The sequence below is a fragment of the Alligator sinensis genome, unplaced genomic scaffold (assembly GCF_000455745.1).
Source record: "Alligator sinensis unplaced genomic scaffold, ASM45574v1 scaffold86_1, whole genome shotgun sequence".
In the NCBI taxonomy this organism is placed as follows: domain Eukaryota; kingdom Metazoa; phylum Chordata; order Crocodylia; family Alligatoridae; genus Alligator; species Alligator sinensis.
This window is the reverse complement of record NW_005841971.1, coordinates 2958077-2966972: the sequence shown is the minus strand read 5'-3', so window position 1 is coordinate 2966972 and position 8896 is coordinate 2958077. Positions and strand designations below refer to the sequence as shown.

The 8896-nt window shown below is 40.8% G+C and overlaps 1 protein-coding gene across 3 annotated transcripts in view; it reads right to left on the bottom strand.

Annotated features, from left to right (window-relative positions):
• Nucleotides 1–280: 280 nt before the first annotated feature.
• SEPT7 (septin 7) overlaps nucleotides 281–8896 on the bottom strand; it is a 96256-nt gene continuing 87640 nt past the window's right edge. For all 3 annotated transcript variants that reach the window (XM_025200557.1, XM_025200556.1, XM_025200558.1), the window contains 3 exons: nucleotides 5565–5700; nucleotides 2029–2168; nucleotides 281–1303 (listed from right to left, as the gene is read on the bottom strand). In XM_025200557.1, the coding sequence (XP_025056342.1) occupies nucleotides 1264–1303; nucleotides 2029–2168; nucleotides 5565–5700 (316 nt within the window). In that variant the 3' untranslated portion in view covers nucleotides 281–1263. The remainder of the gene's footprint in view (nucleotides 1304–2028; nucleotides 2169–5564; nucleotides 5701–8896) is intronic.

Genomic DNA, 8896 nt, shown 5'->3' with positions numbered 1-8896 from the left:
GACAGGTTAGTACCTTTTTGGGACAAGACATTTACATTTTACAGTTTCAGGGCACAATTAGTCATTATACCTCAGTCACTTACAACTGGTCTTATTAAGAAGTCAAAAATGCACACAGTGAATAGCTTGTGCTCTCATTCAACTGGGACTTCAGATCTACTAACACATTAAAAGCAAGTTGAATCAAGTTCAGATGCAAGTTAAAAACTTAAGTTGAAATAATTTCCCAAAAAAGCACTAATACATGTAATTTCTTGAAAATCTATCACACATCAGCATGTTACATCACAACATTGTTTATTATGTGACTTTTTACAATACAAACAAAAATACAGAAATGCAATATATGAATACAGCTAAATGCAAAATGGTGATGTTTTTTTCCCAAGAGGTCATGATTCCCATTTCTAGTAAAATAAAGAAAGACTGCACACAGGTAGAAACAGGTTGGTAGTTAACTCCACAATTTTGTCTAGAAATGACCTATAAATGCATTTTCTGCTACTTACCATAAAATGTAAAAAGGGAGTTAAAGGAAAGTTTTACTCACTGGTTCCTACCATATGAAAGAAGCTATATTTTATTTAGCAGGGCTAATATATGGAAAAATATCTAAATTAAACGTTATTACAAAAATGAAGCAGTAACGAGATTCTTCTGGCTAAAGAAGTTACTAAATGAGAATAGCATATATTTAAAGAATCCAAAACAAAAAGGATTGTTATAAAAAGCTTTAGGTGCACTGTAAGCCTATAAGTTTGTTTTTCCATGTGTACTTTTAAATGGAAGTGTCAAAAATAGGGTCAACTGTGTTAGACTAGATTACATTATTGTATATGCTGCACTGAATGGAATTCTTGTATTATAACAGAGAAGCATAGTTTGTATCATATTATGGCAATTTATCCTCACTAAAAACCTCCTAAAATCCTCATAGTTTGGAAAATCTTGTAAACAATCAAACCACCAGAACATGATTGTACAACAGTAAAATGTTTTGTGTTAAAATGACAACCGTTTAAAAAAAACAAACAAAAAAGGAAAAAATGGTACTTAGAGCTGTTATTTTCCAAGTAAACAACACCCTGGACAATTCAAGGCATCTCAATTTCCATCAAGCTTAACAAAAAAAAATTTGTCATGCTGTTAAATCCATTGTTATGGATACAACTGGTGCAAAACTGGTCATACGGATCCAACGAACACTGATGTCCAGGCTGGCATATTGGCAACTAATACATAACTGGTGGTCAATAGATGCATTTAAAAGATCTTCCCTTTCTTCTTGTTCTTTTCCAAGGTTCTGAGAAGATAATACAAGATTAAAGAATGTTCTGACAAATAATTTGCACATAATTTGTGTACATTTTTAAAAGATCCATTCATTATCAACATGTAGGCATCTGCCTTGCTTGTTTAGATATATAGTAATTAGTATGCCAAAGCAAATAATCTTCATAAAGAGTAGGTAGGGCAACACTCAAGCAGTAAATGCATTATTTTTACTCTGGCAGACGAAACTCTTAGGGTAGAGAAGTGATATCTTTTATTAGACCAACTAAATAGTAGCAAAAAATATTTCTTCTTTTGCAAGCTTGTGGGCCCAAGCACCCTTCATCAGGCAGAGGAGAATATTTTTCATATTTTTACTTTAAATTTTCAGGAGTTAAAAGACTTGACAGCTTCCAGTTACAGAAGTATGAGCCCGTCCCTCTGATAAGATCCGAGGAAATACGGGCAAAACAGCCCTCCAATTCTAATACAATTTTTATAAAAAACATGAAAATTATCTTTTATTTAGTAGAAAGTAAGTAATAGCTGTGAAAGTGTAGAGTTTTACCACTATTTCCAAAAAATGTTTGTTTATACCCAACAGCAGTTTGACACTGTGTTCCATGTAAAATATTGAAACTGATGGTCAAGCACTAGAAACGCATACATTTCTTTTGAAAGAAAAGCAAAGAAAATAAAAAACTTTCCTTTCAACAAACATTAGGTACAAATAGCAGCAGCAAGAATAATGCTTACCTGGAGGAATTCTGTTGTTCCAAAATACGTTGCTGGGTTTCCCAGTTTGCCTTCTCATCCTCAAACTGGCGGCGCTTTTCCTCCAATTCTTTGTGCTGTGCTTCCAGATTCTTTTTCATTTGCTCATGGCGTCGTTGAAGCTAAAGTTACAAAGCAAAATAATCACCAAACCGCAAAAAGCAAGAACATTAGGGGTTGTAGTGGCTGATGATGCACATGCAACAGTACAAAAGATGGAGGATTCTGATAGGGAGACCAAAATGACAGTTGCAGTGAATAGACTGTTTAGAAATGCAGGAATAGTATATTTGAGTTTTTAGATTTTTTTTAAAAACACAGAATTGCTTAAGGAAGGCTATTTAAGTAAAAGCCAGTCTTTACTTCAACAACTTTCCATTTAGAGTCCAAGTGAAATCTATGTAATAATGGAAACTGTACTATAGGAGACTTACTAATTTAGGGGCAGGCAATTATTTCGGATGGAGGGCCGCTTACCCAGTTTTGGCAAGCTGTCGAGGGCTGCATGGGTAGCCCCGCCCCTTGACAGGTACCCTGTCCCCTGGTCACTATCTTAGGACCAATGTCCTAATGTCTCTGGTCCCAAGACATTGGGACACTGGTCCCATATCCCAGGGCCAGCACCGGTGGGGCCCAAAGTGGGGTACAGGCTGGCAGGGGTCTGTGGAGCTGGGCTGGTCTGCACCAGCAGGGAGGGAGGGGGAGCTGGCCTGGCTCCAAAGAGCCCCTGCCTCCCTGCTCTGGGCCCTATCAGCACTGGCCCCAGGACACTGGTGCAGGCCTCGTGCTCCTGCACCTGCTCACTCCCAGTGCCCCCCTGCCCCAAAGTACAGGCAGGGGGCAGTGCACAGCGCCAAAAACCTGCCTGCCGGCAGGGAAGAAGCTGGTGCTCAGTGCGGGGAAAAGTGGCCCCTCGCCCACCCCATGGCCAGCGTTCCTTGCTGCAGCCGCTCGCAGCCCAGACGGGGCTGTCCTGAGCAGGCACAGGCAGCGCCATGCGGGCTGTGAGCATCTGCTGTGAGGGGCGCTGGCCATGGGTCGAGTGAGGGGCCACTTTTCCCTGCGCTCAGTACCAGCTTGTAACCCGGCTCCAGGCTCACCCGTCAGGGCTGTGTACAGCGGCAGCAGCTGCGGCCCCCCCCATGCCATGCTGGGCAGTGTTGGCTGCTGCTGCCCGCCTGGAGTGCGCGCTGGGCAGCCCACAGGTGGCAGTGGCAAACAGTGCCTGGTGCAGCAAGCAGGGGTGCTGCAGCTGCTGTCGCCACATGCAACCCTGACAGGCGAGCCTGGAGCTGCGCGGGACCCAGGCTGGCAGTGTGGCTGGGTAACAAGGTGGTGCTGAGCATAGGGGTGGGGAAAAAGCGGCCCCTCGTCCGCCCCAGGGCCTGTGCTGCAGCCGCTCGCAGCTTGCCTGTGGCTGCCTGTGCCTGCTCTGGACAGCTCTGTGTGGGCTTCTTGTGGCTGCAGCAGGGAGTACCGACCATGGGGCAGGAAGGAGCCCAGGGAAAAGCTGAGCACGGTGGGGGAGGGGGAAAAACAGCCCCTCCCCTACCCTGTGCTGCAGCCGCTCACAGCCTGTGGGGCTGTCCAGAGCAGGCAGACAGCCCCATGCAGGCTGTGAACGGCTGCAGCGTGGGGAGCCGGCCATGGGATGGGCCAGGGGCCGCTTTCCCTCCTGTGCTCAGCTTTTCCCCAGGCCACTTTTCCCCGGGCTCCTTCCCTGCCCGGGGTCCTCCCCTGCCCTTCCCTCTTACCTGAGATTCTGGACAGGGCAGTCACATGGTCCCAGGCCAGAAGCCCCTGCTGGGGCTTCCAGCGGGGGGGGGGGGGCGGGGGTCCCGGGGGGGGGGGGGGGGCCGGGCGGGCCTGATGTTGTGGAAACCCGCCAGGCTTCCCCTGTGTCCTACTATTCTTGGTTCCTGTCATTTTTGACAGGAACCAAGGGCAGAGAAATATTAATTTCCTAAATTTTTTAGGACCCCTGCAGGCCGGATAGAATGGCCTCAGAGGCCGCATCCGGCCCGCGGGCCATATTTTGCCCACCCGTGTACTAATTCATACTAACAAGCAGAGAATGCATAACTAGTTAGTGGTCATAGTGAGTAAATGAAAAGCTAAGATAAACTATAACAAAGCAGTAGTAGGTATTTGGAAACTACTTATAAGAAGAATTCTATAGTATATTCTGAAATAGCAAAGTTTTTGTAATTCAAGGCATCACAGCAGCAACCATTAATTGAGTCCCCTACTTTTTCATGTTTTTTTGACTTTTAGGTTAAATGACTTCTCTTCACTCAATCAGTCACTTCATTTCATCCTCTTGGCGTCCTGAGTTTATTTCTGGATGAAGAACATTTGGCCACCTGACAACTTTGTTCCATCAAGCACTATACCAAAGTCCACCTTATGGCTATTAATGTTACTTTTCCTACAAGAATGCAGTACAAAGACTGGGGCATCAGAGGGAATTGTAACATGAATTATAAAAACCACACTTCTGAGCAATCACACATTAATCCATCCATCTCACTTTTCTTCTGATTTTAGTAGTCTCCTTCCCTTACATCTCCACCGTCCATCTAGTGTTACTGGAAATAGCTTTTTGGAAGCTAGCAAGAAACTAACATAGCTAACATTTAACCCCACCTTTCTCTCCTAGTCAAGATGAGGTTAAAATCATCATTGGTTCACTACAAATCCTTTCCCTCCTACTTTCAAATCTTCCACCATCGTCCTCCTGCTTGAAACATTAGTGATCTATACGACTCTTCTCCCCATCCATGATATCAATATCTATATCAAGATGGATGGAGGGATGGATATTCGGGCAAACTCTTGACTTTTGTAAACTTGTATTCTCTGCTTTGTAAGATTCCCATACAGCTGTTGTTTTGTAATCTGCAGCTATAAACTGTTGCACCAAGTTTACTAGGAGACTGCCTCCCTAGCAGAAAGAAGGGAAATGAGAACATAATCAAATGTATGTAACAACTTCATACAAATGCAAGTTATTAAAAAAATGACAGTTGAAACAGTCGTGGGACATTCCTGGATACTCTTAAACTAAGGATCATTAATTGGTTGGCATCTTTTAAGTATCATGGCATAAATACTTTTGAAGAATGGATTTCAGGAAAGGCTATGTAAGGCTTCAAGTAGTATATGTGGTTCTCAAATCTCAAATAATATTTAGGGAATTTTAAAAATGCCTTATTTTTTCCCAAACAAGGAATAGATTACTTTTAACAAGTGATTACAGGAAGGAAATCAGTGCATACTTAAATGTGAAAATTATCTTGAAAGTTGGTATTTACACCATTTCAATAAGACAGAACTTTGGTAAAGGTTTAGCGTGGGTTTCATTTAAACTCTTCTTCCCCGTATAATATTACTTTGTGATACTAGGGAGCATTTAAAACATGTGTGTTTACAAATGTAAAGTCTCTGGGGAAAAGGACTCTCTCTACAATAGTTCAGTACAGAACATAATCCTGACATTTAAAACATATTTTGATTACCTCAGCTTCAGAGTCCTTTAGTTTCTGAACTTTTTCTTTGACCTTCATCTCAAAGACCTGCTCCATTTCCATCTCCATTTTTTTCATTTTGGCCACATGTTCTCTCCTCTCTTCTTCCATCTGTGCCAGGGGGCTCCTACCATTAAACCAGTGCAGAAGATTAACCAATATATTTTTCTCTCTCCCACACAACATATGAAAGCAAGGAGAAAAATTGAAACATTAAACAGAATGATGCGTCTAAGTGTGCTGCCAGCCTAAATGCATTCTGCATCGTTTCAGTACCTGCAATTTTTTTTAAAATCAGCTGGACAACATTAAATTTCTAATAGACAGTCTATTTTACAATATAAAATATTTTTTGTTCCATGCTTAATTTGTTTGGGTTAGAAATAATGCAACCATATTTTGAAAATACTTTGATTTCTGCCTTCTAACTGAACCTCTATCAGGGAGGGAGTAAGGAGCGGGATCAAATCAGAAAAATCTAAAACTACTATTTCAAAAAATAAGGTAACACCTTTCAAGTGACCTTCTAACTCTCAGCTATTTTACCCTCAAAAAAGATTTGTGTAGGCAAAAGAATAGAAAGACAGTCTTAAAACTAGAACATATCAATAGAAAATAAAGTGTGAAAGGTAGAGAGCATCGAAATTTTTCAATTTTTTATTCCTACGGGTAACACCAAGTCATTACAATACAATATTTTCAAGATTTGTCTTAAACACAATCTCCTCCTGTACAGTTTCTTTTAAAGATGCAAAAAAATTTGCAGAGAGCTTTTTGGGCAGCTAGGCTTAAGACTTATTCATGACAGCACTGAACATGGAATGCTTATACTTAGTAAAGCATGCATTATTCAAATACTTTTAAAAACTTTTCCCCCCCCCATATACTTTAAGGCAACTAATTTACTGTTTTAGAGTGTAGCCTGCATAATAGGATTCATGTGGAGGGTTATCTGCAAAACAGCATTTCATATCTGTAATAATCTTTACCAGTCTGTAAAATTTACCACATTATAGATGCTACACATTTCATTTTTTTTCCTGGTGAATGACTAGATAATGTACAAAGTCAGCCCCATTGCAGGGGTAATTTACTACTCAAATAGCAAGAGCAATGAGAAAAATTAACTTCAGCCTGTTTCAGCACTGAAGTATGCTGTGAAAATGGTTTTTTTTAAGGATCTTATTAGTACATGGATGCAACACAAATGCTTAAAATGTTTATATGAATATTATCAGTCTTCTGAATATTTATTGGCATGCAAATAAAGCGATCAATAAGCAAGGAGTGCCTACCCATTTTAGCACACCTAACCCTCCTCTAGGACAGAAACTGTACCTGAAGTTGCTAAAATCTGAATAAATAAAAAATAAAGTAGCTGCTGTATTCCCCTGAGAGTCTGAAAACAGAAGCTTCCCAGGTTAACTATAGGCTTTCAGAATCCCTTAAAATATCTGTGGTAGATTAAAAATATTTCTAATATAAGAGCATCCTTTTCAACTCAAAACCTGCAACTCCTTTAAGAGTGCATCTGTTAGTGGATAGAATGTTTTCCAAATGCCTTTGAAAATTGTTTTGCCTACTGATGGGTCATTCTACACTCATGGCCTGCATGCAATGACCAATAAAGTCTACAATTTTGGCATGGTGACTTTTAGTAAATTTCACAGCAGAAATTGTCAGATTTTTTTTCTTCTGTAAGGTATTTATGTTGTTTTCACTACATCAACATAAAAAGGAGCTAATAAAATATTTGACATCAACTTCATCAATGCTAACTTTGTATAATTACAATAAATAGCTAGTGAAAAGGGTAATAACTGATTACGAGGAAAATATGGTGGTTTGTACTTTCAAGCAGATTTTCTTCTGGCTGTGAAACATGTTATATATGTATATAGTGAAGTTATTATCCTTGATCCCAGGACTGCAATCTCAAAACAACTTTGATTAAAATAATATTTTCTCACTGTCTATAGTATAACAAACAACAAGAAACTTCTCCAAAGAGTAACATCCAGTGTTGAAAAAGCAATCTTTTAAGTCACGCCAAAAGTCAACAATATTTAACCAGTTCTTAACAGAAGTTGCCCTGATTAAAAGCCCATGAATTTGGCTTTTGCCAACACATCATCTTTGAAACATGGAAACTTGTATCAAAAATGCTTCTTGATGTTGCCTTGACTGTGACTGAACAGTTGTCATGCCCTAAAAAGTCAGCAGTGAGTTGACAGGCAATGCACAGCACTGTGTAGGTAGGTTTCAATTTTCTTACTACTTCCAGTAAGAGGTTAACCAGTCAGCAAGGTCAGCCAAATGATTTTCTATTTTATGTGCTTCTGTATCTGATTATTCATAAACAGTAAAACTCAACATTCTTGGATCAAATGCTTCTATTGCTTAAACAGCTGTGTGTATTTTTAACAGCCCATGCAGGAAGACCACATATGCAACTGATGAACTGGAAAATATGCTCGAACGCTTCTTCACAAAAAAAAATTCTCAATATGGCTGACACTAAAAAGGAACTGCTCAAACCAACTATTCCACTTTGTATATGACCGTGAAAGTGGTATTCCAGGTACTTTTCACTATCTGGAGGGGCTGACAAAACGGCATCTTACATGCGCAGGCAGTAAAATCTATTTTACTCCGATAGCAAATAACATTTGTAAATGCATTTTTCTATATTGAGGTGTTAAACATATGGCCCATGGGTGTGGTTCTGGCCCGACCTACACATTGCATATGCTGGACCTGGCACTGCACGTGCCCCATGCAACAAAGCAAGTTATTCCTGCATGCAGCCTACGCCTGGAATCCCGTGCTGCATGCAGCAACTGGGTCCACCTGGCACACCACAGGCACCATGTACCCTGCGCACATTTCTGGTCTGCCAATCTGCTCAGATACGCTCATTCAACCTGTGGAGCCAGATAAGTTGATACCCCTGTTTGATATCATTAGCTGCAAAGTGCTTTTGGAGCATCCACGACTATGTGCAAAGTGCTTTTGGCCAATCTAAGTCACACACCGCATTTAAAAACAGCACAGACTTCAGCCTCACATTTTTGTTCCATATGCAGCACTACCACTTAACAAGAACAGTAAATTTTACAAAGGGAGACCCATAGTTCTGTTTCCACTAGCAGAATTATAGAAAAGAAGGTCTGGAAAGGATTTCTGGAGGTTAGCTAGTCCAGCTCTCTGCCCGAGTCAGAACCAATCCAAACCCCTATCCAAATCAACTCAAGCACACCCTGGCCTAACCTATTACTAAATCTACACAAATCAATCCTGTCACACAACCCAACTTGGCACAG